Source organism: Sorex araneus, chromosome 3, assembly GCF_027595985.1.
Source record: "Sorex araneus isolate mSorAra2 chromosome 3, mSorAra2.pri, whole genome shotgun sequence".
In the NCBI taxonomy this organism is placed as follows: domain Eukaryota; kingdom Metazoa; phylum Chordata; class Mammalia; order Eulipotyphla; family Soricidae; genus Sorex; species Sorex araneus.
In genome coordinates, this window is record NC_073304.1 from 9,169,852 (window position 1) to 9,185,745 (window position 15,894).

The 15,894-nt window shown below is 53.5% G+C and overlaps 2 protein-coding genes across 2 annotated transcripts; one reads left to right on the forward strand and one right to left on the reverse strand.

The window, feature by feature from the left end:
* Nucleotides 1–4,016: 4,016 nt before the first annotated feature.
* LOC129403355 (high affinity copper uptake protein 1-like) lies at nucleotides 4,017–4,586 on the reverse strand. The gene has a single exon (XM_055130304.1). The coding sequence runs from the start codon at nucleotides 4,584–4,586 to the stop codon at nucleotides 4,017–4,019; it is 570 nt and encodes a 189-aa protein (XP_054986279.1).
* Nucleotides 4,587–13,150: 8,564 nt separating this feature from the next.
* Nucleotides 13,151–15,258, forward strand: LOC101549731 (high affinity copper uptake protein 1-like). Its single transcript, XM_055130306.1, has 2 exons — nucleotides 13,151–13,759; nucleotides 15,250–15,258. Exons 1-2 carry the CDS (start codon nucleotides 13,151–13,153, stop codon nucleotides 15,256–15,258), a joined length of 618 nt encoding a protein of 205 aa, XP_054986281.1.
* The last annotated feature ends 636 nt before the right edge of the window (nucleotides 15,259–15,894 follow it).

Sequence of the window (15,894 nt, forward strand, 5' to 3'; positions counted from 1 at the left end):
AATCTTGCTAACCCCAGCAGGGTCCTAGTCTCGTTACCTTTGGATCATGACAGCATTTGTCCATGATCATGCCCTCAACTTATAGTTGAGTATTGTGGTGCTTTGGCCTGGCCCATTTCGAAGCCTGGGTAGCTCACAGCTTGCCCTGGGTCAATCCCGCCCCTTGTCAGCAACCTGCTTTTGGGGTGCTGGGAACTAAGGGCAACTGAGTTGAGAAAGCAGATGCCCAGGAGTAAATATTATTTGGAGTCAGTCAACTCCCAAGTTACAAAGCATAATATTAACTGTCTTCCTGTGTCCATACAGAAAGGACATTGCTTTAAAGTAAACTATGCAAAAGACACTAACTTGCGATACAAATTCAGAGTCCTTAGAAGGATCTGATCTTACAACAGAATCTGATTAGGGAAAAGGTGATTGACTGGTTGGGAAGGAGGATGCAGAGAAGACTTTACAGATAAACAAAGGAATGGGAGTGTCTTGGGAGCACTGTGATGGGTGTAACCGGAAAAACCTAAGTTCCCTGCAACAAGGCTGAAAGGATAAACCCAATGTTCTCCTACAGTTATGTATGTATGAGGTATGATATTTGTGTCACATGCAGTCCCACCACCTGTAAAAACCCTGCTTCAAACTCAGGCATCACATATGATCCGTTGAGCACAGTCAGCAGTGACCCCTGAGCACAGACTGAGGAGTAGGCCCTGAGGATTGCCCGTGTGGCCCCAAAGCAAGCAAAGCAAACAGAAATAAAACCCAAGAGACAAACATTAAATCCAGGCACCGGCAATTAGTTCTCCGCTGCACTCTCCCTTGCTGGTTGGCGGGCTGGTGGTCTTGCTGCGTCCTCACCTGGTACAGGCCTGGGGTGGGACTGGGGTGCTGGGGGGACCCTTCTGGGTCTTTTCCTATAAGGATTCTAATCCTGCTGTCCTCATGGAGGCTCCCTACATGGTTCCCCGAGCCAGGGAGGAGGAATCCCTGAGCGCAGAGCCAGAAATAAGCCCAGAGCACCACTGGCTGGGCACCATCTGAGAAAGCCACAGTGTTGGTCCTGTCCCACCAGAGCCTCCCTTAGGATCTGTGCATCTTCATTACCCCTCTAGGCTGCGTCCACTCCTCCCCCCACAGTGCTCATCTTCAGCACAGTTCCTGCTCCCCATTTCCCTGAGAAAATGAACCATCAGGACAGGATGCAGATGGCTCTGGACACCACCCCATGGCTGCTGACACCCACATCTCACCCGGCAAGCGTGTGTCAAGACCCTACACTGAAGGAGTGGACATGGGGGTGAGCCTTGACAATTGACACGCACCCCCCGGAGACCACCGCAGGTTAGAAGGATCCTGTCTAGCCATAGTGGTGAGCTGTCTTTGTTTTAGCCTAATTCATTTTTAAACTAAAGCAGCTTAGAAATACACAGAGACTTTGAAGAAGAAATGGTATTCTGGGGAAACCGTGTCAGAGATAGTGCTCAATCACAGGACACAGATTGGAGCAAATATTGGAAACAGTTCACAGCTCATTGATTCACAATCTCCGTATGTATTTCTCATAGGCTTCAAGGCTTCAACAGAATGATCTTGTGTAAAGGAAAACACTGGTTGTTTCCTGCTTTTTTTCATGGTTGGGTGGAATCAGGGCCCGCAGGAGCAAGGTGAGGGGCCACAGACCACCCTGAGCCCCGCCGAGGGGCCTAACCAGGCTCCCGCCTCCCTGCGTCTGAGGAACAAACCGTCCGTTGAAGTCCAGGCTGGTCATCACCAGGGTGTCTGCAGGCCCCAGAGCACAGCCGGGGGAGCCCTGGGCAGCGCCGGGCCCCAGAGCACAGCCAGGGGGGAGCCCTGGGCAGTACCGGGTAAGCCCAGCTCTGCTGGAGCACCGAGAGGGAGACTAACTCTGACGCCTGCAGGCTGCAGCTCTCCCTGTGCTGTCCGGGCTCGGCCTGGGTGAGCCTCAGTCCCCTGCCCGGTGTCCCCAGCTGCCCGGGGAGGAGGGGAGCCTGTTTGGGTGCAGGGCCCAGACGCCGTGTCCTTGGGGAGAAGGTCGGGTCTCTGGCCAGTGTCTCTGGGCAGCGAGCCTGGGGAGAGACGTCTGCTGCTCAGTGTCCATCCATGTTCCCCAGGACAGCAGCGGGCGGGCTCAGGCACTGGGTGAGGTGCTGGGCTGTGGGCAGGGCGGGGCAAGGACCCTGAGCTGGCTCCCACATGGCTGTCCCTGCCGGACATGCAGGGTGAAGCCTGAGACCCCGGCACCACCAGGCGCTGCACAAGGGCCACCAACACGCATGTCAGGTCTGGCACTAAACCATCATGCCACAGAGCAGGGCTGAGTATCTCCGGGACTCCTCTTCCTTTTTCTCCCCGTCAAAATCCCAAACTCTCTTTACATTCACTTGCTAGGCCTTACACTGTGCTCATGGTTCCTCCCAGATGGTCTCAGGGGCCCAGCACGGAGAGCTGAGGATCAAACACAGATGACCCGTGTGCAATGCCAGAGCCTTATCCCCTGAACCTTCTCTCCAGCCCTGCTGCCTTTGCTGGGGACCATGCAGGTAACCAAGGGAAGGGAGAGAGTTCAGGGTGGATTCAAAATAGACGTTCGCTCCCCTTGAGTGCCATTACCACCCATGCAATCTTTAATTTTTTTAAATTTTCACAGTTGTTCACAATCATTGATGACACTCAGTATTTCAACACCAATCCCAGCACCATTACACCTTCACACCACCATCATTTAGAGTTATCCCACCACCACTCAAGCCTGCCCCACGGGCAGATGCTAGATCATTTATTTTGTGTTGCTTGTGATGAACAGTATGAGATGTCTGTAAGGGTCTATCTCACAGTGATTCAACAAAAAAAGTAAAAAAAAAAAAATAAATGAGATGTTGCCTGGCCACCTTAGTAGCATGCACTCCTGGGAACTCAAAGATTTTTTTTTTAATTTTTTTTTTTTTTTTGCTTTTTGGGTCACACCCAGCGATGCTCAGGGGTTACTCCTGTCTTTGCACTCAGGAATTACTCCTAGCAGTGCTTGGGGGACCATATGGGATGCCGGGGATCAAACCCAGGTTGGCCGAGGGCAAGGCAAATGCCCTACCCACTGTGCTATCGCTCTGGCCCCGGGAACTCAAAGATTTTAAGTAATTGCAGTCCAGACAGATCTCTGCAGCCTGTTGCTCTCTTCCGAGATTCATTTGTGAGTCCCAGGATCCTGGTCACTAATGCCCTTCAATGGCACCCAGAGACAGTTCTGACAACAAAACCTTAATGCAAGAAGGAGCAGGATCTATAATTTTTTTCTGCTTTTTGGGTCACACCGGCAATGCACCGGGGTTACTCCTGACTCTGCACTCAGGAATTACCCCTGACGCTCCTTAGGAAACCATATGGGATGCTGGGATTCTAACCCAGGTCAGCCGCATTCAAGGCAAGCGCCCTACCCACTGTGCTATCATCAAGCTCCAAGGAGCAAGATCTAGGAAAGATCCAGTCACTCTCAAAACCATCCTTGGACACGCTCCACTCAGTCCCTGGTTGGCCCACCCACCTCCACTGAGTCCTTCCAGAGCATCGACCCCCCAAAAAAAAGACAAAGGAGTTTGCCTTGAAGAGCACACACACCCAGGCATTTATTGCCAAGTTTGGTTTCTGGATTCGCTGAAAATAACAAATATACTTTGCCCACCAACAGTTCTGGCTGACAGAGCTCATCCCTTTCCATCCCCTCACCCAGGGTAACCCCAATACACCCCCAAATCAGTGAAAGAAAGCAGGAACACAGTCACCAGGGGAGCCAGGTTCTGGGATGTGCATTAGAGGAGACACAGACCCAGGGAGACGGGGTTGTCCAGGCGCTTCCTCTCCTGAGTCCAGCTCATCAGGAAACAGCTGCCAGGAGCTGTCGCCACGTGAGCCCAGAAGATTCAAGCTCACCAGAATTGCTGTGATACAGAGGCGTCAAGAAGATGCTGTAGGGACAAGGATGTGAGGGCTCATCCCTGCAGGGAGGGTCAGTTCCCACTGCCAACATCATAGAGCTCCACTGTGTTCACGTCATGGTTCCGGGACTCCACGTCCTCCGCCTTCCTCCCGCCAAAGAGCCAGTAGCCGGCGCCGGCCCCCGCCAGCAAGGCCAGGCCGAGGTAGGCGTTGTAGGTCATGGCGGTCAGCATCAGCAGGTAGCTCAGGGCCAGCTGGAGCACGTGCAGCGCCGTCTGCAGGAGGTGAGCGGCGCTCAGCAGCTGCTGCCGGGGCGTCTCCTCGGGGCAGCTTCCTTCTGGTCTGGGGGGAGCCGAGCACTGGGCGCGGAGACTCTCTCGAGCTCTCTTGAGTCCCTCGTAGCCCAGGGCCAGCAGAAACACAGCCAGGAAAGTCAGGGCCATGGCCACAGCCGAGTCGATCCGCAGCCCCGCAAACAGCAGCTCCACGTTCTTGTAGCCGAAGTAGAAGGTCGTGGGCATCGAGTGTGCGCCGCCGCCGTGGGAGTGGGGCCCCGAGGTGGCCGGGGGCTGCTGAGGAGGGGCCACGGTGCTGGGGTGGCCCATGGTGCTCATCCCGGAGTGATGGTGCGAGTGGTCCATGGTCCCAGGAAAAGTAGGAGCGCTGGTGTGGCCCAGGGTGCTCATCCCGGAGTGATGGTGCGAGTGGTCCATGGTCCCAGGAAAAGTTGGGGCGCTGGTGTGGCCCATGGTGCTCATCCCGGAGTGATGCTGCGAGTGGTCCATGGTCCCAGGAAAAGTTGGGGCGCTGGTGTGGCCCAGGGTGCTCATCCCGGAGTCATGGTGACAATGGGCCATTGTCTCGGGAATGGATGTGTCCTAGAAGGTTCTGGAAGGTTGATGGAGTCCTGCCTCTTCTCAGAATCTCTGGCAGACACTGGTTAAGGCTTCTCTGAGCCCCTCCACTCATATATCCTGGTTGGAGACCCTCCTTGCCCCTCCCTGCCCCTCCCTGATCCTTCCCTGACCCTCCTTAGAGACTCTCCCTGGAGTTTCTCCCTCTGAGCCAATCTCAGATGGAAAGCCTCCATGGAAGTAATTTTTTTTTTTTCTTTTTGGGTCACACCCAACATCATTGCTCAGAGATTACTCCTGGCTCTGCACCAGGAATTACTCCTGGTGGTGCGTGGGGGATCATATGGGATGCCGAGGATTGAACCCAGGTCATCCGAGTGCAAGGCAAACACCCTCCCTGCTGTGCTATTACTCCGGCCGCCTCAATGGAAGTAATTTTTAAAAATCCAAGACAGGAAAAAGACATATCATTTTTTTTCTCAGGAAGGAGAACACATTCCTGTATTATGCTCTGCATCAGTAACACTCGGGAGATGCAGACCAAAGCAAAAATGAGAGATCATCTCACACCATAGGCACTGCCACACTTCAAAAAGAACAACAGCAACCACTGCTGGGACTTTTGCAGGAAGAAAGGGACTCTCATTCCTTGTTAGTAGGAATGCCAACTGGGCCTCACTCTGGAAAACAATATGGTTATACCTCAAAATAAAAGCAGAAATGGAGTTGTTTATGACCCAGCAATACCACTTCTGGGAATATACCGAGGGACCAACAACACACAGCAGAAGTGCCATGTTCACTCCTCTGTTCATTGCAGCACCAGTCACAGTAGCCAGAATCTGGAAACAGCCCAAGTACTCAGGAATAAATGACCGGATAAATGACATCTACACAATGGAATACTACACAGCCTCTAGGAAAAATAAAGTCATGAAATTTGCTTATACACGGATGGACGTGGAGAGGATCATGTTGCATGAAATAAGTCAGAGGAAGGAGACAGATATTTGCAGAAGATAAAGATAAACACATAGCATGAAACTAATACCCAAAGTCAGTAGGAGTGAGGGTCAGGAGGACTGGTCTGTGGTCAGAAGCTGGCCACTAGTGCGGGTGGAGTGTGCTTGAGGACAACAGTTAGGCTGGAGACGGGGCCACTGTGACAATCCTGGACATGAACTGAGTGCTGGAAGGATGTAAGCGATATACAAAATAACCTTTCAGTATCTGTACTGCAAACCTACAATGCCTGGAAGGAGAGGGAGGGAGGGAGCGAGGGAGGGAGGGAGGGAGGGAGGGGCGGGTTGGGTGTTGGAACATCGTTTGACTGAAATCCAATCATGAACAACTCTGTAACTGTTTCTCAACGTGATTAAAAAATGCAACACTTTCGTTCAGTTACCGTTTGCTTTCTTCTTTCATTGTTCTGGGCGTGTAGTAACAATCCACTTTGTGCCGCTAAGGAAGCAGACTCGCCTGAAACCTCAGTGCGGGCTTGGTCATTGGCACACCCAAGTCTGTTCGTGGCTGTTGAGTCCCATTTCTCACCACTGTGCCATCAGATTAAGTACATCTTTTTTTTTTCCCCCCGTTTACCTTTGTTTTGGAGGGGGCAGGGGTGTGGGAGATTGAGTCAGACCTCCTGGTGCTCAGGGATTATTCCCGGCTCTGCATTCAGAGATGACACTTTCCCTCTATCACTTCAGCCACCAGCAGGCTCAGGGGACCTTATGGAGTGCCAGGAATTGAACCCAGGTCACTGGGGTGCAAGGGAATCACCCTAACTGCTGTTGTATGACGCTGGCCCCCCAATTAAGTACATTTTGAGTACAGTTAGGGATGAAACATCAATATGTGTTTATATGCCCACCCCCCCAAACCTAGTTGGTGAGTTTATGGTGGAAGGAGGTGGAACAGTCTATACGTGTTTTGAGACCATACTAATGACATGTAGATGAGTTTGGGCTCAGTTCTCTTTTTTAATAAGAAAAATGGTCAATAAACTGAAAATAACTTTTTTTTTTTAAATAGAAGTTAAATAAACAACAGAACCAGAGCTCTTCAGGGCTGGAGCGATAGCACAGTGGGTGGGGAATTTGCCTTGCACGAGGCTGACCCAGGTTGGATTTCCAGAATCCTATCTGGTCCTTGGAGCACCGCCAGGAGTAATTCCTGAGTGCATGAGGCAGGAATAACCCCTCTGCATTGCCAGGTATGACTTAAATAGAAAAAAAAAACTCTAGAGCTCTTCAAATTATACATGTAATATATATAAAACATATAATTTAAGTATATATGATTTGAATATATTTTTAATATGTGGCATATTGCATATACCATATATCATATATACATATCATATATTAGAGAAAAATAACTCAGGAGTCTGTCTCCAGATTCTCAGGTATGGGGTGATGAAGTATAGCAGAGGCTGTGTGTTCATGCCTAGTACATGCAAGACTGGATTATTTAATAACTCAAGTTATTTTCACTTGAGAGGGACCCAATCAGTAAAAGGTGTAGTCCTGGGGGTCCCTGAGGCCCACCCATCCCAGCGGCCTGGCATGGCTGGATGGAACACTTGGTCTCAGTTCCCCAGATCCAGGCCTGTATGACTGACAAGTCCCTCCTATGCCCAATAAGCACCCCCGAAAGAAACCATCAGCAGCATTTTCTGGTTTTGTTTTTTGGGGGGCTGTAGCTGACAGTGCTCAGGGCTTCCTCCTTGCCCTGCGCTCAGGGTCATTCCTGGTAGGCTCCAGGATACCCCGTGGGTGCCTGAGACGGAACCCAGGCCAGCCGCATGCAAGGCAAGGGCCCTACGTGCTCTGCTGCCTCTCCTGGCCCAGAAGCAGCATGTCAAATGTCTTTACCCACCTGTGACCAGCCACGGCCCAGTCCACAAAAACCCAATGGTTGAAGACATTCATTTCTTCCCCCACCTCCACGCCCCCCAACTCTCCACCATATCTGGATGCATCTTTGGGGATTTCTGGAGTTTTCTGGAATCCAAATGTGCAGCAGGATCCCTGTCTGAGAGCCAGCCACGGGCACAGAGTCACCCACACGCCACCCTGCTCGTGGCTGACACGCCCTGGGCCCCACAGGGTTCTACCCAGCTCAGTGTCTGCGGCTAATGCAGAAACAGCAGCATCAGGGGATACACAGACTGATCCCTGCCCCAGTGGCTCGAGACTCAAACTCTTCCCTTGTGAAGTCTGGTCCTGGGGTTCCCTGGGCCACAGCCTCCTTCACCCCATCCACCCTTGCCCGAGGGCTGCACCCTCTGCCTCACTTCGCCCCGGAACCACCAACGTATTCCCATCAGACACAGTGACTCTTCCTGCCTGGAGCCAGAGGGGTGGGTGCAGGCTCCCCTGGCTGCTCTCAGAGGGGCTGAGCAGGTGCTTCCTGCTTCCTGTCACGTGACCCTCACCAGCCTGCTGACCTGGGGCCTCCGGTCTAATTCCCCGCCTTTGCTTCCTGTGCTTACAGGCCATTGCAGCCTCTTGGTAGTACTGGTCCTTACCTGATGGGGTGTAGTTGCAAATCTCATGTAGCCCCGGGGAGCACAAACACCAGAGCTGCCGGATTCTGCTCTTGGCATATGGGACATGGAGGTTTAGAACTCGTGACCATACTCATGCAAGGCAGGCGTTCTAGCCACAGTGCTCTAACGAAGGACTCCTCATGTCTTTTGTTGTATAAGCTTCTTTATTATTGTTTTTGCTGTTATTTGGTTTGGGGGCCACATCAGGCGATGTCCAAGGCTAACCCCTGGCTCTGTACTGAGGAATTACTTGTGGTGGTGCTAGGGGGACCATAGAGGATGTCGGGGATCTAACCCAGGTCAGCTGTGCAGAGCATATGTCCTACCCGCTATCCTACGGCTCCTGCCCCAAAGGCCGAATTATTTGATCTTCACACTTGGTCACCCATTCTTTGCAATTGGATTAATGGGTGGCATAAAGTGGGTCTTCCTGAGAGAGTGCAACAGTCAGACTTGCCTTGCATGTGGCTGACCAAGGGCTGATGCCCAGCCCTCCATGTGATCTCCTGAGCCCACCAAGACTCATCCCTGACCAAAGAGCCAGAAGTGTGTAAGCCCTGAGCACAGCCAGGTTGGCCCCAACTCAACGCCCCGCCCCCCCAAAAAAGGGTGCTTTTCCTATAGGACCACAGTAGCCAATCGCTCTCAAAGGCCCACATCTTAAAACCATCACAGCCAGATTTGGATTCTGCACATCAATTTTCTTGGGCAATAGCCATTCAGTCCCCAGCAATAGTTTCAGATTCATTTTGATGCACCTGAATATCAAACTCAACAAGAGCCTTCTGCAATGAATTTGGATATAAGTATCACTTCTACCGGTACCTTCATGCATGAAGGTACCCGCAGAGGAACCCAGGTGTGTGTAATCCCATCAACGGCCAACATCCAGAGAGAGACTTATAAGCAAGCTCCCAGAAGTGATATCTTGTAGCCTACTTCACCCTCTGGGAGAAACTGGCAAGTTTCTGAGAGTTTCCTGCCCACCTGGGACAACCTTGCAAGCTTCCCATGGTGTATTCATATGCTAAAGCCAGTAACAAGCTGGATCTCATTCCCCTGACCCTGAAAGAGCCTCCAGTGCGACATCCTTGGGAAGGCCGAGTAGAGAGAGACTTGTAAGATCTCAGGGAAAGGACAAAATGAGAGGTTACTGAGCCCACCCGAAAAATCGGTGATTAACGGGATTTTGTGATCGTGATCATGATAAGCATCACTTCTACCCGACAGGTTTTTATTCCATTTCTACCCCTCATTTAATTTGAGGTGCTGGGGTTTCCCCCAAGGGACTGGAGCCAGCAGCGCAATGCCAGGGTATATTTAGGGCGCCACGAATATGACAGAGCCCCGGCCCCAAGCACAGCAATGAGACAGGAGTCCTCTTGTCACCTTCCCTGCTCTGAATCAACATTTCTACCCATTGGGTGTTAGAATTTGCCGTTTTTTTTTTTCTTTCCTGCCCTTCCCCCGCCCACCAAATATCTGTGCCACCGCTCAGGAAAAAATCCCAGTGGTGCTTGGGGCTTAGTCCTGGCAGTGCCCAGGGGCCATATGTGGTGCTGGGGATGGAGCCCAGGCCAGCCACACGGGAGATCAGCACCTTCCCGCTGTGCGGTCTCTCTGGCCAGAGTCCCCGTGTCCGCACACTCTCGGCAACACGCTGCAGGAGGGTCCTCACAGGTCTTTAATTCAGCAGGACCCTGGCATCGACCCAACCAAGCACAACGCGACCAAAGCAGTGAATGGAGACTCGCACCCGGACGGCCCTTAACCCGGCTGGCCACCCTCGGTGCAGAAATGAAGCCTTGGGAGTCACGGGGTCGGCACAGGTCCCGAGGCGGGACTAGGAGGGCGCGGTCAGCAGCAGGTGTTGGGAGTCTGGGGAGGGTCTGGGCCGGCACAGTCTCCCCGAGGATGACTCTGAGCTGCAGTGAGATGGAGTCACGGGGACGGGTCAGAGCCCAGAGCGTCTGGTCCCTGCCTCTTCCCCAGGGGATCTGGGCAGGGACAGGCCTGCGCCCTCAGTCCTGTGTGGGGAAGCAGCTGCCCGGGGCTGGGCCAGGCTCTGCCCGTAGCCCCCGGGGCAGGACAGGCACAGAGTCACCAGGGGAGGCCGCGGGAAGGACACGGCAGGGGACAGAGTGTGGCCGGGCTGTGCTGCCAGTCCCGTGGGAGGCGCAGAGGTTCCCCTGTGTCCCCTACAGGGCGAGGTTGGCCTCCTGAGGTCTCGGTGTGCCCGTGGCTTGGAGGACTTGGCTCCCGCTGGCCTGGCTGCAGGGCCCGTTTCCTCCCGGGGTTCCCAGCGGCCCTTCCCTGGGGCTGTTCGCGCCTGAGGAGGTTTCCCAGAGGCCACTTTGGCTGATGAACTTGCGGCAGCCGGTCGGACTGTCCCCTGCTGAGCTCTGTCCTTATTCAGACTCAGTGACCAGAGGGTCACCTGGTGTCGGTCCCTTCAGGGGCTGGAGCTCCTTTGTCACAGCTTATCAGCGGGTTGGCCGGTCACAGGCTCTCCCCTTGGTTGTGCATCTGGGGGTTGTTTCCTCTGAGTTGGCGTCTGTGTGGTGGTTGGTTTGGGGGCCACCTGCTGGGATGCTCTGGGGGAATCCTGGCTCAGGACTCAGGGCCTTCCCCGAAAGTGTTCAGGGGACCCTGCATAATAACTGTCTTTGCAGCTTTTCTCTAGTTGAAGTATTTGCATAACTTTACCTTAGATTTTTTTTGGACAGAATTGTGATAGTTGCTTCAAGGACCTTGTTTCCTAAATCCGCCATCTCGGGTCATTTATAAGAACTATTCCCCAAGTATAGTGAGTACACATTTCACTCAAGTGAGAGAAGGTATCCGGAGTTCCAACTTCCATCAACGATCAAGAATCAGGGCAGCTGCCTCATTTGCCAATGCATCGAAAATCAGATGGGCCAGACACCTTTAGGGATTTGGAGACGAACACTGGACTAGAGGTATTACTGACTGGACTCCACGGGACATCAAAAGAACGCCTGGCCACCCACCTAAGAGATGGTTGGACTTCTTTGTCAAAACCCTGAATGGACGGTTTGATGCTGTTCATGTTCCTGGAAGGAGCAGATGCCACTGGGTTACACTAGCACGCGACAGGGATGAATCAGACATTACTGGCGCCCGCTCAAGCAAATCGATGAGCAGCGAGACAACATGTGATACAGGCAATGGTCATATTTTTCTGTTCTTTTGTAAACTAGTCACACATGTAGCTTTTCTATGTTCAGATCTCCACTTTTTTGAAGCTTATTATGGCTTGTGTGATTTTTTTTGTTTTGGTTTGTTTTGTTTTTGCTTTTTGGGTCACACCCAGCGATGCTCAGGGGTTACTCCTGGCTCTGCACTCAGGAATTACCCCTGGCGGTGCTCAGGGGACCATATGGGATGCTGGGAATCGAACCTGGGTTGGCCGCGTGGAAGGCAAACACCCTCCCTGCTGTGCTATCGCTCCAGCCCCTGAATTTTGCTTTTTAGTTTGTGGGTGTTGTAGACAGCACAGTGGGTAGGGCATTTGCCTTGTACGCGGCCGACCTGGGTTTGATTGCTCTGTCCCTGTGGGAGAGTCTCCCGCCTGCACGGCAGAGCCTGGCAAGCTCCCTGGGGTGTATTTGATATGCCAAAAACAGTAACAAGTCTCACAATGGAGACGTTACTGGTGCCCGCGTGAGCAAATCGATGAACAACGGGAGGACAGAGCTACAGTGCTACAGTGCAGGGTGCGGTAGAACCACACTCGGTGATACCCAGGGATGAGTCCTGTCAATGGGCTCAGCAGTGACTCCTGCAGAGCTCAAGGCACATCACGTGTTGCTAGAGGCCAAAGGCGCTGGTGTCCTGCACGTGAGGCAGCTCCTTACTTCCTGTACTATCTCTCTGGCCCCGAGTTTGCAGGATTTATGTGCAGTCAAGTGTAGTAATACGCTGCTTAGGTCGTGCTGGGTCTCTCTGGCTTTAATGTACTCTGCTTTTGTGCCTCAGTTCTCTGTCCAGTGGCCCACAATTTGGAGAGTGGAATGAGGTGCTTTTCAGTCCCCAGTCTTCAAACTCGTGTGCACTGAACTTGGTAAGGCCCCGCCTCCTGGAGACCGCATCTCTCGCACCCAGAAAGCTTATATGGCCCAACCCAGAGCCTCCGTCACTGTCATCATGGTATTTTGAAATCAGCTTTCGCAACATTCTTGGGCTTTATTTTGCTTCACGTGAACCCACTTGAGAGGGGCAGAGCGATGTACAGCGGGTAGGGCACCTGCCTTGCACAGGGCTGACCTGGTTCAATCCCTGGCATCCCATCTCAAGCACTGTCAGGAGCAATTCCTGAGTGCGGGACCCCAGGAACCCCTGAGCATCTCTGGGTGTTTCCTTTCCAAATGGAAAAAAATGATCACATTTTAGTCAGAAGGAAGAACTGCTTTTCCTGGAGAATGATCGATTCTCTTCCTACGATAATAGATAATACCTGGATAATAATATTACCTGGATAGAGCTGAGAATATTATTTCTTTTTTTGTTCATTCTGAGATTTTAGCCATTGTGACCAGCGAGGCTGGTCTGAAGAGTTGATCTCTCAGTCAGGGTCTCTGGGGAGGGTCTCTAGGGAGGGTCTCTAAGTAGAGTCAGGGAGGGTCAGGGAAGGTCAGGGAGGGTCTCCTCCCAGTGTACATAAGAAGCAGGGCTCTGAGGAGCCTTACTTGGTGCTGCCAGAGACTCTGAGAAGAGGCTGCAGTGCAGGACTCCAGCATCCTTCCAGAATCTTCTAGGACACAGCTTTCCTGGGACCATGCACCACTCGCACCATCATTCCGGGATGAGCACCATGGGCCACCCCAGCACCCCGGCCCCTCCTCAGCAGCCCCCGGCCACCTCGGGGCCCCACTCCCACGGCGGCGGCGCACACTGGATGCCCATGACCTTCTACTTCGGCTACAAGAACGTGGAGCTGCTGTTTGCGGGGCTGCTGATCGACTCGGCTGAGGCCATGGCCCTGGCTTTCCTGGTTGTGTTTCTGCTGGCCCTGGGCTACGAGGGACTCAAGAGAGCTCGCGAGAGACTTCTGCACAAGGCCCAGAAGAGGCTCCCCGCCCAGTGCTCGGCTTTCCCGAGAACAGACGGAACCTGCCCCGAGGAGACGCCCCGGCAGCAGCTGCTGAGCGCCGCTCACCTCCTGCAGACGGCGCTGCACGTGCTCCAGCTGGCCCTGGGCTACCTGCTGATGCTGACCGCCATGACCTACAACGCCTACCTCGGCCTGGCCTTGCTGGCGGGGGCCGGCGCCGGCTACTGGCTCTTTGGCGGGAAGAAGGCGGAGGACGTGGAGTCCCGGATCCTTGACAGGAACACGGTTGAGCTGGATGAGCTTGGCAGAGAAGGCCCCAGGCAGGGACACCAGGTGCCTACTGACGAGGCCCCCCTCCCTGACGCCTACCCTGTGCCTCCAAAGGACCAGGGACACTGGATTCCTCCTCCCAGTGCTCCTCTTTCTTGGCTCTACCCTTTGCCTCCAGACGGTGAAGAAGCCAGAACTGTTTGGCCAGAACCTCACTTCTTTGGCACCTGGGCTACTATCTGAAGTGGCCCTGCAGGAGAGGAGGAGTTTGCCGGTCTCCAGTCTACTGTGGAAACCTCCCCTGATGCAGTTTCCACTGAACTGACATGCTCTTGTCCTGAGCCGAAGCCCCTGGGTCACCTCTGTGTTCTTGTCCAGTGGCGACTCCCTCCCTGCTTCCTCTGGTTAGAGTGCTCCTGCTTTGTTTCTCTGGTGTGTGGGCGTGTTGGGGTCGTGCTGGGTGTGGGGGTGGAGAGCCCTGAGCTCCTTCAGCCTGAGCAGTTGGTGGGCGAAGGCATCTGTTATTGTTAATGGTTCTCCATGAACCAAGAAGCCAAACTGGACAATAAAGGCCTGAGTGTGTTTTCTTGCAAGCTCTGGTGTCTTTTTTGGGGGGTGATTCTCGGACGGACTCCATGGAGGGCAGGGTGGGTCACCTGAGGACTGAGGGGAGAGTGTCCAAGGATGCTTCTGGGGTGACTAGATCTTTCCTGGGATCCTGCTCCTCCTTCAATTAGGATGTGTTGGTAATGCAGTCAAGGGGAACAGACAGGTCATCATCATCATCATCCTCCTCATCATCATCATCCCACCGTTGATCTCCGATTTTCTCTAGCAGTCTCAGTAACGTCTCCATTCTTCCTAGCCCTGAGACTTTAGAAGCCTCTCTCTACTCCTTCTCAATGATGCCAATCGGAGGCTCTTTCAGGGTCAGGGGAATGAGACCCCGCTTGTTACTGGTTTGGGCATATGAATACACCATGGGGAGTTTGCGAGGCTCTCCCAGGTGGGCAGGAAACTCTCGGTAGCTTGCCAGGTTCTCCCAGAGGGAGAAGTTGGCTATAAGATATAGTCTACCATATCCGGGAAATTGCTTTTAAGTCTCTGGATGCTGGCCTTTGATGGGATTACAGGGGGGCGGGGGGAGGGGCGGCAGTTCCTGGGTGTGACTGCCTAGCTACTGGGAAATGGGAAATCTGGGCGGACGATGATGATGATGATGATGATTTCAGGCTGGGACAACTGTTGGGGATCAGTCCTTGCCCATCCCTGGGCCCACGGCCTGCAGGTAATGCCAGTGTGTGAATCTGCTCAGGGCTGTCTCGGAGAGCATGGATTGAGCAGCTGTAGCAGCAGAGATCATTCCCCAGAGTCCGCAGGCCGAGCCCTGCACCCGGTGAGAGGTGAGCCTGTCTGCTGAAAACGCTGGTCCTGGCCTGTCCGGGGGGGTGGCTGGCTGCGTCCTCAGTTGGCACGGGCTGGGTGGGACTGGGGTACCAGTTAAACGCCTCCTGCTGAGGCTGCCCCCCCCCCCCGCTTGTGTTTTCCTCCAGGAACACTAACCCTATAGGGCCCCACCCTTAGGGTCTTAGTTCGTCTTGATCTCCCCTCTCTGGGCTGAGTCTCTGAATAGACGTGCAAGGACTCTGGGCTCCAGCCTCTGGACTAGGGGGGCTTGTTCTGCCCCTAGTCCCACAACACTCACTGGATCCCGCCCAGATGGGACCTGAGTGGCGCATGCGCACATACTTGGCCCTTCCTGCCTCAGTGCTCCTAGTTGCCGGGAGAGAAGCCGGATAGAGGCCTGTCGCTGCCTCTGTCGTGACCTCCATGTTCCCCGGGATGCCGCTCAGTGGCGGCTTTGGCCTTGCCCACGTGAGCCCTGGTTCCATCCCCAGCAACACCCACACCCACCCACACCTCTGTGTCTGCCTTTACCAAAAAGCTCAGTTATATTGAAGTCCCTAAGAAGAATGCACTGAAATTTGGAATCAATGGTGAACGGTTTCCACTATTCGCTGTGGTCACTCTGTGTGTCCTGTGGTGTTTGGGTGACCGTGTCTGTGACACAGTTTCCCGAAATGGAATTTCTTCTGAAAGCCTCTGTGTATTTGTAGGGAAGTCGGGCACGGAACGAGTAAGCAAGAAAGTCCACAAGTAGTGGTTAGAAAGAATTTTTCTAAGCTGTGCTGGCCCTG